This window comes from Nipponia nippon, unplaced genomic scaffold (genome assembly GCF_047370975.1).
Source record: "Nipponia nippon isolate SJK-2023a ecotype South Korea unplaced genomic scaffold, ASM4737097v1 scaffold_3, whole genome shotgun sequence".
Taxonomy (NCBI): Eukaryota; Metazoa; Chordata; class Aves; order Pelecaniformes; family Threskiornithidae; genus Nipponia; species Nipponia nippon.
In genome coordinates this window covers 76,238,004-76,255,241 of record NW_028262347.1, presented here as the reverse complement: position 1 = coordinate 76,255,241, position 17,238 = coordinate 76,238,004, and the positions used below count along the sequence as shown (strand labels likewise).

General features: G+C 42.9%; 1 protein-coding gene across 4 annotated transcripts in view; it reads right to left on the bottom strand.

Annotated features, from left to right (window-relative positions):
* The window catches only part of STK38L (serine/threonine kinase 38 like), a 53,478-nt gene that overhangs the window by 15,609 nt on the left and 20,631 nt on the right, over positions 1-17,238 (bottom strand). For 2 of the 4 annotated variants that reach the window (XM_087766442.1, XM_087766444.1), the window contains exons 2-7: positions 8,366-8,510; positions 6,440-6,491; positions 4,470-4,592; positions 3,786-3,869; positions 1,171-1,294; positions 457-611 (exon numbers count right to left, since the gene is read on the bottom strand). In XM_087766442.1, the coding sequence (XP_087622568.1) occupies positions 457-611; positions 1,171-1,294; positions 3,786-3,869; positions 4,470-4,592; positions 6,440-6,491; positions 8,366-8,499 (672 nt within the window). In that variant the 5' untranslated portion in view covers positions 8,500-8,510. Of the gene's footprint in view, positions 1-456; positions 612-1,170; positions 1,295-3,785; positions 3,870-4,469; positions 4,593-6,439; positions 6,492-8,365; positions 8,511-12,800; positions 13,019-15,672; positions 15,719-17,238 lie in introns of those variants that run through there. The other 2 variants (XM_087766445.1, XM_087766443.1) reach the window with 2 other exon arrangements.

Here is a 17,238-nt window from a genome sequence, read left to right as displayed (position 1 = left end):
GGTCCATTTCCTGGCTTGCTATAGTCAGTCTAACAGACGGTGTTTCCACTGGTGAGTGGGTAATAAAAACAAAACAAAACAAACCCCTGCGGGAATGGAACTGATGATTTAGCATTGTCTGAATGTTTCATGCTTTCATTTGTCTTGAAGTAACTAAGTGTATCAGTTTTTAATGTGTATGACTATGAGCATCTGGACACCCTAAGGGAAAGGCTTGCCTTAAAAGCCTTAAAAGGGTTAAAAGGCTTTCCAACAAAAAACAGGGGCAGCTTTGCTTTGTTTAAGTATACTAGTGTTCTACAAGGAAAAGAAAGTGACCACCTTCTGCCTTTACTCCAGCTAGTTTAAAGTCACCAGTGTGGCACTACTGGTTCCCACCGAACAGCACCACTATAATGGCATTATCTGCAGACTGAGATGTTTAAAGCATAGGCAGTTTACATGTACGTTACATGCCTTAGCATCCAGCAGAAGGTTATCTGGTTTAATATCTCTGTGGATGAATCCCAACTGGTGAATAGCATCTATGGCCAGCACAGTTTCAGAAATGTAAAACTGTGTCTCCTCTTCTGATAAGGTGTCTTTCTTCATTAGTAAGGTCATCATGTCACCTAATCACAGAGCAGAAAGTGCAGCTTAGAAATCAGAACATTTTAATCACAAGACTAATTCTATGTGAAACCCCAGTAGAATCCAAATTTAACCTTGTAACTGGCCTTATAGCTACTAATTATAAAACTATTACTGCAAGGACCTACAAACCCAACATACTTTTTTAGTAAACTGGATGTATAACTGTTGAAAATCCTAAATAGGAATTTTAACTGGATAGCCCAGGAAGATACAGTGAATTTTAATGCATAATACATGTATTGCATGTATTTACTCGCTCTGTGTATTGCATATATTTACTTCCTTCAGCAGTAAAAAGCAGAACATTGGATCAGAATAATTATTTAATCCAAGTCTATTTTAACACCTTTCCATAACCTTTCTCTTTCCCCTAAAAATCAGAAGTGGTTAGGTTACTGGGACTTCATTTTAAACAACATTAAAGTTTTTTATTGTAACAAATTACACAGCATGCTTGTTTCTAACATTTTATGAAGCTGACAGCAAAAGCTAAGGAAGAAGTACTTCTATCACCTAACACCACAACATACAGCTTACCTCCAGGTAAGAACTCCATGATCAGGTAAAGATTTCTTTTATCCTGAAAGCTGTAAAACATTTTCACTACCCAGGCTCCATCTGCTTCAACCAAAATATCTCTTTCTGCTCGGATATGGGCCACCTAAAATAAAAAACAAACAAACAAAACTATTATTAAAGGACAATTTAAATATTTCATCAAGGAATGCCATATTATATTCCTAGTCCTACAATATAGTTTCTTCATTAAAGATCATGAAAATATTTCTCATACTCTTTTCATATTTTTCATAGTTTTTACTAGATCCTACACAGTCCTCACAAAATACCCAGCAGAAGCCCACAGAAGTCAACTCAACATTGAAAATAACTGTTCACACAACTTGGCAGAAGCAGCCTCTAGAAACACAAAGCATAGCTCATTAGCTGTTTCTGTTTATTGGAAAGAACTGAAAAAGCTGGTAGAAGAGTGCAATTCCCTTTTTTACTATACCCTAAAATGAAACAGGAACATTCAAAAAAATTACAGAGCTGACCATCACAGAGCTTTATACGGTAGTGCAAGCTCAGACAAAAATTTAATGTGCAACTCAAGGTGCAAATACTGACAAAATTATTGGAAAAGGCCAGAGCTGGTCTTAAAGAATGCAAAACACAAGAGGTAAAATGGTAGATGCATTATGATTCCTGTCAGAAGTTATCAGATTTCTCATATACGTATACAAAGAAAACAAAAAACTAATAGCTACTTCTACACAGATATCTCACAGTTTAAACTTGGCAAGATAAGCCTGGGAAATCTTAGCTAAAAAGAGTGACAGAGTGCCTAAACGAATTACTTCCCGCAAAACCCCATTTTCGGGTTTTTGGTCAAGTGCCTTGGCCAAGTGGGAACAGGGCTGGGATGAGCGTCAGCCCTTACAGATGACGGCAGGTAGCAAACAGTTCAGTGGCCAGCATTAAAGCAGTGCAAAAATGGTAAGGGTCTTGGGCTATTTAAAGGGGGGTGGGGAAGGGAAGAGAAAATGGAGCCGTTCCTCCAAGTGACATGCACGAAGCTGGCCCAAAACTGATACAGCCACCACTGCTGCTGATGTTGGTCCTGGGCAAGTGAGTTTGGGAACATCTGACCTCGCTCAGGATATTCCAGTCCCAGCCGAGGTTTTGAAAAAAATATACTGAGAGCTGCTACCCCATGAATTCACTGGAAACTAAGAGTAATAGAGATTGGAGGAGAGGTGTGTGTTTCACTAGAACGTACACTCATCCTGAAGGAACATGACAGGAATAAAATGAAATGGAAAAATATTTCTTGACAGCTGTACGATTTTCATTATTCATACACCAGAAAGCAACTTCTGGAGAGGAAGTATGTACCACTATTCCAGCTTTGAGGGCTATCTGCAATAAGCAGCAGAGTTCTGCGTCTCTTCCCCAGTTCTACTGGCCAGGAGCATCTTTATGTCTGTGTCTGCTTTTCACAGGGTTTCATAGAGCAATGGGTTCTCTCTGTAGGAAACTTTGATTTATCTAGCTCTATCTATTCTTGTTAGAATTTCATTCCACCCTCCACTTCTCAATGTAGCTACAAAATATAGTATTAAAACCTTGCTTAAAACACAGCTAGGATATCTCCCAGAGCTATCAGGCTTGGGGGAAAAAAAAAAAAACCAAAACAAAACCCAAACTTATGTTTCTTGTATTTGTGTCCTGTGTTGCCTTCCATTGAACAAACCAGGCAATGAAAATTACAGCAGATAAACACTCTCCAGGGAAGATTACAGTCCCAAACTAAATGGAGAGTGTGAGCTCAGCCTCCTTGCCACATTGGGTTATGAAATGGGGGCAGGACTTCAACCAGAGGGCCACACACATCCTGGCTGCTGTGCAGGACGTGCTGCTCCTCTGGTTCCCTATATTCAGGGCATGGGATCAAGGAGACAAAAAGCCTGCGCCAGGAAAAAAAAAATGAAGTACAAGTAGGGAAATGTAATACAAGAGCAAATGATGGGTAAGGTTTGGACAAGTAAGGAAAGTCCTCTTTTATCTGCCCTTTTCTTGAGACATCCACACTTATTTCTTTGCTTTGTGGTGCCAAAGTACTTACTGTGTCCCAACAGGAATTTGCAGTGAATCGTTAACTAAAACGTAAAAGCAAAAACCAAACCAAACTAACAACAAGACAAGACCCGACTAAAAAGGAAAACAAAGCCAATGAACAATGTGACATCTGTTGGTATCTAACCATCAAAAGAAAACACCAAGTGCTCTCAGTTTTTACTTTGGCTCAGTATTACTTTGCAAGAAGCATTTTCCTTGAAACGCAGTTTTACAGATTAAGCACTGTAAGGTCTGCACTGATAAAGGAAGAGAGGAAAAAAAAAAATCTTTGTCACTATTCCAAATTGGTTCTAAATAAAACATTTTTAAAAACGCTGTTACAGAACCTTATTTCCTAACTTCTACTTATTCTTTTGTACTGTGATAGCAACTCCATAGATGCTTTGCACTGCTATACCATTACTGGGGCTTTCAAAGTGGAAAATATGACCAAATAGTATCTGCCACATAGAACTTCGGCAGTTTTCCAGACAGCGTGAGTTTGAAAGCTAGGGGGCTTATACAACACAAACCTGCTCTTTCTCCAGCATATCTGCTTTTCTTAGTATCTTCATTGCGTAAATATGGCCTGTATCCTTCTTCTGAACAAGGCGTACCTATAACGAGAAATATAACCCAATCAACCTTCTCTACCTCAGAAACTAGACCCCACCGTGAAATCTACTGGAAGGCTCAAAATTGGTGGGCATGGAAAAGTTCTTTTGTTAAACATTTAAAAACACATGGAAAAAAGAAGTATTTCTACACCATGTACAACACTAACACTAGGGATGAACACATAGTTTGAAGCAGTTATTGTTTTAAGAAAAGTTAGCAGGCACACTAAATTCCAGGTAGCTGTGAGATTGGTTACATTAAAAATTCAGGAGCAGATACGACCGTGATGTTACCCTGATCAGGGAGAATGTTTACAGAGAGGAGCTCTGCAACTGCAAATCCATCATTTCAGGGGGCAACAGGGGCAACATCACTCTGGGCTAATAGGAAGCTGTGGGAAACTAAGGGCCTTTCCAGGGACCTTGAGAAATCAATGCACATAATTCATTACTGGACTCATTACACTTGTACAGTTACTCAAATAGCTATTCTTCTGCAATAAAATTCCCCAGCTGGAACTTTTTATTCTGTAATTAAAATGTTTCATTTTAATGTTCAATCCAATTTCAATATCCTGTTCGAGCAAGAATGCCACAAACCTCCCCAAAAGCTCCTCTTCCTATAACTTTTAAAGATTCAAAGTCATCCAAGCCAAGTCTAGTCCTCTTCAGTCGCAGAAACTCTGTTTCTTTGCGAGCGTGTTGTGACCTGCGCAGTTTTTTCTAAGGAGACACATACACAGAAATTTATAAGTCATTTGACAGTAGAAAGTCAAGATATACCATCTCCCTCCCATTAGGAATTACAGAGAAAATGGAAAAGGAGAAGTCTTTCTGAATTTCTCGAAGCATGGTCTACAAGCACAGTCTTTTATATAGAGGCCTCAGGCCCAGTTTCACTTTTTTGGGGGGGTTGTTTTGGTTATTTTTATTACTTAGATAAAAAGAAACAGTAATAAAAATTAATAATAATATTAATTAAAAAATCATACTGGTTCAAACAAAGTACATCAGTCCAAAGGCCAAAGTCACTAGTGAGGCAAGGACTCTTGTTTTTGGGCAGTGTGAAGGATCAATAAAAGCTGAAACTTGCACCCCACCGAAAAGAGTGACGACAGGCAACAAGGAGCCTAACAGGCAGCAGAGATCCAACTTACGCTACCTATAGCAAAATCCATTTGGTTTAGGGCAGGCAAACACTCGTATTTGAAGGAAAAATCTGTCCAAATCCTGTCATATGTTTTTTTTTCTATAAAAACATCAATGGGATTCACCCTGAGAGAAGACAAACGCTGACCTATGCTCCCAACTGCTAGCGAGACCCATCGATCAGGCACCTGCCAGGTTTTGTACTAGGATGACAGTGCCATTTAAATCCACAAGATGGCATTATGCACCCACACTTGCTTTTCCCTCTCCTAGAAGTTATGGCAGCCACACAAACTCAGAAATGACTGAGGCACTGTTCCTACTTCTTTGCCTGCCTATCCTGCAGGCAGTACAGGCAGCTGTGGTGTGATGAACCTCAGAAAAGCAACTTATTGACCAAAGTTCTGAGAGGTGCCAACTGGACAAAGATCCCTCCTCATCCGTATCCAAACGGAGCAAGGGTATGCCCAGTTTATTGTTTAAATCAACCAAAAAAAAAAAAAAAGGTTCAGGATTTTGCTTTCTACCCAGTCCTTCCAAGCGCATCTCACCTTTTTTTCTTGCCAAACATAATGGTAAGCAATTTTAATCTTTGAAAAGCATGCTATATACTTGCCGCGGCCACATGTCTCATGACTAAGGGTGTGTCATGGTTTAGTCCCAACCAGCAACTAAGCACCATGCAGCCGCTTGCTCCCCCTCCCCCTCCGGATGGGATGGGGGAGAGAATCAGAATGGTAAAAGTGAGAGGACTTGCAGGTTGAGATAAGAACAGTTTAATAATTGAAATAAAATAAAATAATAATAATAATGATAGTAATAGTGAAAAGGAAAACAACAAAAAAAAGCAAAACCCAGGTGATGCAACTGCTCACCACCTGCCCACTGATGCCCAGCCAGTTCCCGAGCAGCAATCGCTGCCCCTCAGCCAGCTCCCCCCAGTTTCTAAACTCAGCATGATGTCATACGGTGTGGCATAGCCCTGTGGCCAGCCTGGGTCAGCCCCCCTGGCTGTGCCCCCTCCCAGCTTCTTGTGCACCGGGCAGAGCATGGGAAGCTGCAAAAAGTCCTTGACTAGTGTAAGCCCTACTTAGCAACAATTAAAACATCAGCGCGTTATCAACATTATTCTCATCCTAAATCCAAAACACAGCGCTACACCAGCTACTAAGAAGAAAATTAAGTTTACCTCAGCTGAAACCAGGACAGGGTGGCAGGAAAAGCCTTAGGTATTGCAAGTATCATTCAAGTGTATTCACAGCTTCCCTAATAAGCAAGTTATTTACAGGGGCAGCATTCATTTACAAAATAAAACTTAACGTCATGCTAGCTAATGTTTCTGTAAGCTCCTCAAATGCCAGTTTGAAGTAGTGCGACAAAAGCAAAGCAGTTTCTTCAAAAGTTACTTAAGTAGCATTTACCTCCTCGTCTGCGAGGCCCTCCTCTTCCATAGCCACTTCTAGCTTCTTCTGCCTGTGAAGGGGAGAAACAGGAGATTGCTTTTTTTATTATTTATTAAAAACAAACGTAACACTACAGTGAGACAATGCCTTTACTTCACATATTCCAGATACCAAAGAATTTCCCTCAGATGGAAATTTGAAGACTTACTGTCCACTCCATCCATTTACACATTTGTGAACAAAGCTGTTGAAAATGTATAAGCAAATCTAAGCACATATTTACGTATTTGCAGAATTAGGCATTAAAGGTCCAAACATTTAATTACTCTAATGACTTATATTTCTTCATATAACCTTCTTGAAGTAAGGCTGGTTTTGTCATTTAGGATTACAAATCAGAATAAACATTGGGGTTTTTTTCCACCATTTCCATCTCAGCTATACCTCCAACACCTCAGCTAGCTCCAGCTGTCACCCCCAGTCTCAGCCTTGCTGACCTTTCCCTGGTCACACACCTGGTCCTGGTCCTGCTCCCCCTACCCTCGTGCCACCTCACTCTACCTCCCTGGATTCACCATCATCTCCTCCCAGTGTCCTGCCTGGGCCAGGGCTCACCAGTCCCAGGGCTCCTCCAGCTGGTGCCATGCCAGGCTGGGAGGGTCCAAGCAGGGAGTGAAGCCTGGGAGTACCCCACAGATGGCAGGGGGTCGGCATGTGGCAACGCGTTTCCTGGACCCCTCTTTTTCTGCCGGCGGGATGCTTCTTTATGACTGTCAGGGTGCAGCTTTCAGAAAGCTGGTTACACACTAGCAGCAGCCGAGGGTTCAAAGGCTGGGTGCGAGGCTGCTGGAGTCTTTCCTCACTTTGGGAAGTACAGCAGGATCCCCTAAATTAAAGGCCCTCGGTAGACAGTCTGTTCTTCTAACTAGAAGCAACTCAATTACATGGGATAATGACTAAATATGATGAAGAGGGAAACCCTGCTGCTCAGCTGAAAGCCCCTCAATTAAAAACATATTACCAGGGGAATGATAATTTCACATGCTGATGACAATTTGAAACACAACATTCATTACAATCAAATGCTTGGTGCTTTGACACTTAATTCAAGTAGCACTTCACCACATTGGAGGCAGAATTGGGCACAGATGAGAGAAGTTAAAGTGGAGATGACCAACGCATACTCTCATGCAAGGAGTACCAGTCAACAGCACCACAGAATAATTTAGAAGTGGGTATTACACTACCCCCAAAATTCTTCCTGCCTACCCAAGAGCTTCTCAAACCCTCCATCACCAACCCTATGCTCTTTACTGCCCCTTATTTCCACCTCAGGCCACCCCCAGCTCTCTGCCTCCTCTCCTTACCCCATCAACACTTCTATCAGTCCTGTTCCCTACCTCCTATACACTCCCTTCTGCAGGGTTTATGAATCCTGGCATGAGCTCTATGCTGCAGAGCATGAATAGACACCACAAGCCACTGCCTTACACAAAACCAAGTTACCACCCAGCAGCAGCTCTGCAGCATTTTCCTCTCCACAGTTTATTCCCTGCGGCATGCGCAGAGGAATCGGAGGTCACCAACCCCCCCCACAGAAGTGGAAAACTCACACGTGCTGCGAAATAACACCCTGCAGAGAATAGTTTCTGCGAAGTTGTAATAATCTGATGAGCAGGTAAATCATATGAGAACATCAAAAGTCAAGGTCCTTGGTCACACAGTGACTGCTTGGTGCAGTAGCAGAGGATGTTCACAGGTCTACCAGCACAGCCAGCAGCTGAAAGGTAGCCCGTGCCCTTCAGGGATTAGATTCTTGTTACTAAGTACAGAAAAAATTCTGAGAACTGCTCTGCGCACAGGGATCAAAGTGCCCTTGAACAAACACTGCCAAAAGCCAACCAGAAAATGCTGAAGAGGAGTGAGAGGAAGCAGAGCCAGTACCTGGTTTCTCTCTCTTCGTGCTGTATAATTAGGTTGCTGTAGAAGTTCTCCAGCGTAAGTTTGGCCACCGTCACTCTCTCCCGGGTGTGGTTACTCATGGGAAAGGATGTTGTAGTCCCTGCAGTCATCGCCATGGTAACATGTACTGAAACAGAGCATGTCAAATCATTACTCACTTGAAAAAAAATTGATATATATATATTTTTTTTTTTAATCCTCTTTCCCACTCTCCATCTCCAAATTCTTAGATGCTATAGAATTCACAAGGAATGCACTGTTCTTTAGATATAAGAAAGTCCATTAAAAAAGCCTGTATTATAAAATTATCCCCAGATAGCAGGAGGACTTACTACCCACTCTCTAAAAAAATAACAACATGTTGGCAAAACAAAGGGTGAATCATAGCAAAGAATTATGCAGGCTATGGGCAGCGCTTGTCCACAAATGAGGAAAACGTACCTCCGGCAGACTGGAGCCCAGCCTGGGGGAGGGAAGAGGCGGCAGAGCACAGAAAGGAAAGGGGGAAGCGAGAGGAAGACCAGGCAGCTCCCACAGCTGGACGTGTCACAACTCTAGGACAACTTCAGAGCCCAGAAACGCTAGGTGCTGCCAAACGGGCAGGGTAAAGTGAAAAAGTAAATGGACAAACCCCCTAATCCCATCCAGAGGAGAAGCTGTTTCAAGGACAGAAGATAGCCATTACATATCTTTGAATTGTAAAGACGCTCAACAAAATTACACGTGGACAATTGGGGGGCTTTCTAGAAATTATCCCATGAAAACAAAATAATGGAATCGCCATATTTTAAATGGAAAAATTCTGTTGCTGTTTTTCTGTTTGGTTGTTTTTTTAAAGCAACAACCAACCACCAAAAATAGAAAACCCTTCCCCGCCACAAGGCCATTAGGCAGCAAGTCCTTCTGTTTATTTCCTATTTATAATCCTTTCTGACCACCTCATGCTGCTGATGAAGCAAGTGTTTTCTGGAGCGGCTGGTCCTTACAGAGCTCCCTGTGTTTGGATTCTCAGATTTGGGGGGGGGGTGTGGGGGTGTGGGTGTGATGTCTTCTTATGCAGCTGTAAGTATGTTACCATGTAAAGTACTTATAGGTCAGGGCACATGGTCACTGACCACTTAAAAACTGGGAAGAACGAACAAAGAAGAAAGGCCGCTCTCTTCGATAGCTTTCATCTTGAACCTAAAGAAGATGGATGTGCTAGAATAATGCTTTTAATGCTAGGAAAAGACATCTTAGGGCAGTCCTGAGTCCTTGCAGCTGATCTAGGGAAGCCAGGGGAGATTTAAAAAAAAAAAAGCAAGCACAGTTTGTCCTAGGACTCATGCCCTACCTGGAAGTGGGTTGAGGCACTTTAGGAGAGCCTCACGGACGGGAGCCACAAATAGCAGCATCTCAGCCCCGTGCTCATTTGTTCAGGTTGTTTTGGAGTTGGTTTTGGAAAATTACACAGAAGTACATACACTTCCTTTTGATTATTTACGTAATCCTTCTATTTCACCAGGGGATTTTGAGGAAGACAAATCCCAAATTAGGTTTATGATCTTCAATCCTATCCTAATACCTTTTAAGGTGAACCGATTAAAGGTTTCATACAGAAAAAAAACTGCATGTCCACATCAGACGGGAAGACTGCTTATTTCTGCTCTGGGTTTTTTGTTTTGGATTTGCCTGCTACCCCCTCTGAAGATGGTATTTCATCTCGTGGATTTTTAATTGGATTTGGTGCGACAATAAGATATTTGTTGCCAGAAACACAGCTGCTGTGTCACAAATAGAGGCGTTTTATAGCATTATGTAGATATTATTTTAGCTGTGTATTTTGGAGTGCGCAAGACACCAGAGTTCTGAGAATAAAAATATATCTTTCTATACATATACAGTGAAGTTTTAATAGCACTACAGCTGCTTCATGATGATGTCGATATTTCTATTTCTTAATCAAACTTTTATTCCCTTCAATTTTCTAATAAAGAAAGATGAGAGCTGTGAACTGTTAATAATATTAACTAAAAATTAAGGGGTTTATTCTTCACACAAACAACATGTACCCCATACTGGACACTTCTTGGAAAGCTGGAGAACTTGCCTCTGCTCTCCGTATTGAGTCTGTTATACAATACTACACTCTCTTTCTCCCTTGATAGGTGGGAAAAGATAAATATACAACAGGTCTCTGAGAGCAAAACCTACAGCACGTTGACACACCCAAATCAAACTGAGCAACTGCTGACCACATGCTGGCATCTGCGATTAAGTTATTTCAAGAAATGAGCTAATAGAGTAAAAACCCGCCTTCTGATCATTTTGGAGTGTCAGGATAGCATAGCATTAACCCAGGCTTGAAATGGATTAACCTTTACTTAAGGTATAACGAGTGCACTTCTAGCACCAGCAAGCAACAGGGTATTTATCCTTTGCACGCCTTGTATTCCTGGTAGGATAAAATAACACTGTAATTTTGTTTCCTGTTAATTTGTTTTCCCCATGCTCCTATACTCACAAATGCAGACGTTACCAAATAGCAAATCTAAGTCACTTGATTTTATTAAGCCTGTAAAAAGGAGATAACAATTCTGGCGCTAGCACGCCATGCTATAAATAGCAGGGCTGACCCTCACTGTGGTTCTACAGTAGGAAAATATAGATGAGAACCCAATCTGTAAGCTAGCGAGCCCAGATAAAGCTATTTAAACAGAGAAGAAACTTGTATCGACTTCACCATCATACCATGGCGTGAACCCACCAAAGCAGGAGGGATACATCACCAGAAGCATTTGCTTCCAGCACCCCATGTACCCCGCAGACACCCCACCAGCCCTGCCTCCGGACCACGCTGTACCACAGCATAGCATTTCCTCGAGACAGAGCTTACTTGACATTTGCTCAGTTTGCAACTGGTGGCCCCAGTTAGCTCTGTCACTGGGGTGTGTGTGTGCATGTGTGTGTGGCATCAACTTTATAAAACCAAGAAGCTCTCCAGGTTCCCCAAAGTAAGTGGAAAAGAGCACAGACCTGGCAGGGGACACTAGCTACCCCACCAAATCCTACGTTAACTCACAGCCCAGAAAACATCTTCATCCTTTTTCCTCCCGCCTCTCTGCTTCCACTAGCAAACCCCCAACCAAAGCACAAATCCACATCCCAGACAAAACATTCAGTTGGGAGTAACCAAGTAAATACCTTAAGTATGACCTTTTATAAACAAATGATGCTGGAGGGGATGGGGGGGGGGGGGGGGGGGGGAAGAAGCTTTTCAGTGGGGCCTTTTATTGACAACACACTACTACTGACCTCAGCACATTAACTGGAACATTTTGAAAAGGTGCCACCCATAGTTCTTGGAAATGCCCTCAAAAAAACTACTAATTCACCCAAACTCATGCCATTTGCATAATGGAACCATTCTACTCCTGCTGCATCATCGGCCTTGCATTAGGCTCCCTGGACCCCGAAGAAGGTCATATTAACCAGCCAGATGTATTTGGCCTAAACTCCTCTGGCTGACGAGGACAGAAGACCTTTCTTTCTGAAGGGCCTGTTACTTTGGAAAAAATGATACACCACTGACTGTGAATGAGAGAGACATCAAACCAAGCTAATCAACAGGAGACACTGAGCAGCGCACAGCCCGCAGGACAACCTCTCAGAGCTGCCAGAAGCAGAGACACCGTATGTGCTGCTTGGCCCAGAAATCGAGCCTGGGCCTCTTGGACAGATGGCTGAACTGACAGCGCGAGCCTTTCTCCTGATGCCTGCTCTGCTCAGCAGCAAACACCTATGGTGTGGGCACAGGAGAGAGAGGGATGAGGAGCTACAGGTGTGGGGTGACCAGGGGGCATCTTGCCCCAAGAGGCCGGTGGGACAGCAGCGTAGCAGGGAGGAGACGAAGGATGTTCCTGAAGGACAAGGGAAAGCAGGATAGAGCAGCAGACAGGGGACAGCAGGCCCAATGCTAACAAGCTGGAGTTATCAAGAGTCTCCTTTGAGCAATTCTGTCCTGATCAACCATCTCCTTTCTGGTAGAAAAATGCTGCCTGGTCCAAGCATACGTTTGATCTTTTTATTCCCAGATCTTTCCTGGTTGGGAAGCAGAGAAAGGCCAAGCAGTGTTTACTACAACTTCAGTCTGTGCTCCCATCTATCACAACAGCACCAAGTCAAACCCTTGACCGATTTTCCTGAAAGCATTTCCACTGGTGAAAACGCCACACCCAGCTTCTGCTATGCAACTGGTAACTCAAAACTCACGTCCTCTCCAGGGTGCTTTCCTTGGCAGCTCCCACAGTCCATCATTAATGTTTTCGTGTTAGACTACTGGATTCAGGCTCTGGTTAATCAGAGCAAAATCACTGAGGCATCCAATCCCACCTGCTATGACAACTCAGAAGAGGAGAGATGGAAGAAGTCAAGGCACCTGGAGAACTGTTCTCCCCCGAAAGAAACACTTGGCACCTTGCAGGATCATTTTCTAATCAGGAAGGGATGAGAACACAAAATCCAAGCCTCTCGCACATCGTCTCCAGCCTCCACAGCTCCATCTTGGGACATCCATGATGTGCGAAGAAGAGAGCGAGCACAGACCTGTCGCTTAGCAGGAAGGAAGGATGGAGGTTTGACACCCTCAGTAATTGTAGAGCCTTTTTCTACATATCCAGGTAGCTCTAGACTTTAAAGAGAAAAGGATAACAAGGGATGAAACAGGATCTCGACACACATGTGCTGCAAGATCTCAAAAAATTCGCTTTATAACCCCATGGCATACTTTCCAGCCTGTAAAATGGAGCAACAGGACAGGGATATGGAGTAGAGAGCATAATCATAACACTTCACATCACCAAATGTCTGAACTGTAGTGGTGGTGAAGATTCAAATACTTCAATAGGAAAAAGAAAAAAAAACAAAAACCAAAACAAAACACAAAAACCAAACACCACCACACACTAAAAAACAATGTCCCCCCCAAGCAGATAAGTTCATCATTTCAGATCCTTCTAACATTCTTCCAACCTTTCGCATTTACTTTTTTAACGATTTCTCACTGAAGTGAGAATATAACTGTGAGACTATGCTACAAGCAGTGAAAACTGAAACCAGTCTTTCCAGCTATCTTCCTTATTAGAGGATTTCACATTTCTCAAGATACTTCAGTAAGCTATTTGATCAATTCTTGCTTCCTCTTCCACAGATTGCCAGCAAAAGGGCAAGTCTGTGCCAGTTAGACAGTGGATATCACGACTGGACTTCACTTCTGTAAGAACGGGTCTGAAGGTGCCGGTCTCTTTACAGGCAAGTCTGCTGCACAACTGTGTTACATCACATAGCTTGTTCTTACTATCAAATAAGGCTGGATCTATACCATCAAATTAATCTGGACCTAAGTGACACAATGGAAATATTCTTATTTTTGAAACATGCGTGTAGTATAAGTATACAGCAGCCCTAGAATAAATTTACTCTGGACTCATTACTTAGTGCATATTTAAGTTAGGGAGCAAACACCACATACAATTCTCTTGGAGAGAAAAGCACGTTTTTTACTGCATCACAGAACGATACTACTTATGTCGTGCTGCTGGGTCTCTGATTTGGATTTAAAACGTAAAGCTACATCCATTTTCAGCAGGACAGGGAACACCAATCCTTCCTCCCAAAACAGCTACATCACTTCATAGAAAGGCCAATAATAATTTTCATTTATACACCCAAGCACACCCCTAAAGCCCAGCAATTAGGAAGGCAGTTCACTATTGCAGCAAAAAGGGTGAAACTGCGGAGTTTATAAAGTTTCCATGTACATTCCAAGGGAAGCTGGCTCTTGAGTGAAAGCCTCTGGGTAAGGCAGATACCAAAACATATTTCTGCTTTTCAGAGTTCCCATTTTCTTGGCACGACACATTTTGTCATTCAACTTGCTCCTGAAATGAAGCAAATGGCATTTTTCAAGAATTAGAAAGTAAAAGAGAAAGGAGAGAGAGGCTTTCTGTGCCAGACCTGTTCCAAAGTAAACGCATACAGCTCAATAAAGCGAGTACCTTCAGAAACGCCAGCTATCACCACCGTGTGTAGTACTGGAGCTCTTCTGGGTGAGAAGCTAAAGCAGACTTAGTAACACTGCTTGGCTCCTTACAGACAACAGAGCAGACCAACTCGCAAAACTGGGCACTAAAAAACCACCGGTGACAATGATCATATTTAAAAAATTAAGTGCTATCTAGGAAAGAAGCCTTGCTGTATCCACGCTGCAAGTATGAGTGCCAGCCCTGCTGTCTCCAAATTGTTTGGATTCTCTTCAAGAGAGACAGCAGATATATATATGTGTATGAAAAAAACCAAGCCACCATACACAAATAACATCATGATTCACACCAAAAGGCAGTGAGCAGGGACAGATAAATGAAATAAGCAACCAAGGGCTCAGCAGGACGAGGTGGTATGACACACCAGCAGGAGCGAGGGGAGGAGCAGCAGCTGGAGCAGCAGCCGCCCAGGCACCCTGGGCAACTCCTGAAACATGCAACTGTACGTGGTATGAGCTGACGTGCAAACAAAAAGCAAAAATAAAAATGTTGTACAACAGCTGATAGCTCCAGTGATGAAACAGAAGGAGAAAGCGGTCATACTGCGGTATCAGCCTGGAGGGAAAATGACTTTCTGCGCTACAGTTTCTGCTAGCACAAATCTGGCAACTGCACTATGCGTATTGTCACCATCCAACTGTTTATACTGAACTTCCTCGTGGAGAGGTTCCCTGCCTTCATAACCCGCTTTAAATCCACTTCCAAAGCTTTTGAGAAACCTCCACAAACAAACAAAACACTACAGGATCCCAAAGTCTCCAAGCAGCAAGCAAATAAGAAAACCCCACTACTCCAATCTACATCAAATATGGGCCGATATTTTTCAACTCTTGGAGCCTGATCTTAATACTTGTGTTATTAATAAACAAAGATTTCCATGTTCAGAACAGAGCCTTGTCCAAAGTTCACTTATACCAATAAAAAACCCACAACCTTCAGCTCAATAGGGTTTGACCTAATATTCCTATTCTTGGCATCTGCATGATGCTAGCTGTGCTACTGCTGTTACTGAAGTTCACAGTTACCAGATCAGCGTGTTTGCCAAGCACTGCTCTGGGGTATGTTTCAGAAAGAAAAATAAATATTATGTTCCTACATAATGCATGTTTTCAGTAGTGTCACCATTCACAAGCCCCTGTTTTATTTAATATGCTACCTGAAGGAAGCAACATTCCCTGCCAAACACAACAAATCAGATACTTCACACACAGATTCTTCTTCTTCGACGTTAGTGCCACGACCAGATCTTTCCAACACCCTCCTGTTTTCACAACGGTCCCCATCTGAGAAGGGAAAACGAAATAACAAGACTGCAACAAGCTGTCACTGACACTTTAGCATTATCATTTACCTCATTTATATACTTCATTTCCTCTAGTTTGTTATTCATTCCCCAATGTGTGTTATGTTCTAATAAGTTTTGCTACTTTGAAGTTACAGAGCGAATTACATCTGTTCTATTTAAAGTAGCACTAAGAAACTGAGTAAAATTAGCCCCGTCAGAACAGGCTTTGCTATTTAAAAGCAAAAGATGTTCAAACGTTTTAGCCATTTTAAGTCATTCTTGCTTTCCCCATGGAGCGCCTGGGTAAGTCGCCCGTTATAGTCACAGCTAAAAGCAGAGAGCGCTCCGTGGCTCACCCAGCCCCAGCTTGTAAACCAAAAAGAGCGGACGCTCCCAGTGCCCTGCCCCCACGACCGTGAGAAAACCCCGAGGAGACGTTCACAGGCACACAGGACTTAGGTATGGGAGCGCTGCACGGGTCCTGCAGCCTCAGCGGACCGATGACACCAGCGAAACCTGGGGGACTGCGAGGCCCAGAGAGCAACCTGGGGTGCCAGTGGCCGCTCCGACATGCCCCCTAAACCCCAGAAGAGCTTTTCACCCAGTGCACCCAAGCAAGAGATGCTTTCAAAGCAAAGGAAATTACTTTCCTACCTTGGGGTAGACTCCTAAACCTGTAAATACCCCAGAACATAAAGGAGGGGTTCTGAGTAGACCAGGCAAAAAACCACACCAAAAAACACCAACCACCCCCTCCTCAGAAAAGGCCACGGTTGTATGCACACTGTAAGCTGGCATTAGCCAGTACTGTTTCTGAAAGAAGCTGTCCCACTTTCCATCAAACCATCTGTTTGTTTCTCTCCCGCTGCCACCCGATGCTTTGTGCCAGCACAAGAAGCTGCGTAACCCAGATTGAGGAACTGCACCGGGCTAAACCAACTTCCTTTAAAACAGCTTTGGTGAGGCTGGTTTCACCTGTATCGATTGCAAAGGGCCACCCCTCCTCAGGCTGAGCCTCTTCGTTCCTTCCCATGGAGTTTGTCTGAAAGCCAGAAGCAAGCGACAGGGCCTCGTCTTTTCATTTGGCTCACAGAAATTAATCTTACAAATCATTCCAACACACCCGCAGTAATGATAAGGAAATATTTCCTAATATGGAATAAAAACTGAATATTGGAGTTGTGCTGCACTCCAGGATTTCCTGCTATTCAACGAAGCTGAGCAGCAGAAGTCTCCCATGAACAGCGGCCATGATTCACTTCTCTGCGACTTCCAACGAGCGGCAAGCACGGCTGACAAACACAAATTTGTTTCCCTGACAGGAAAAGATACAGGCTGAGTGAAATGTATGCATATACAAAAATATATATGTTTATGGGTTGTATAAACGATGTATATTTACACCTATATAAAATACATGTGCTTTGTTTTCTTCCTTTTAATCTTTTGTCCACTTCAAGTAGCAAACAAACTTTTGATCCAAACAGCAT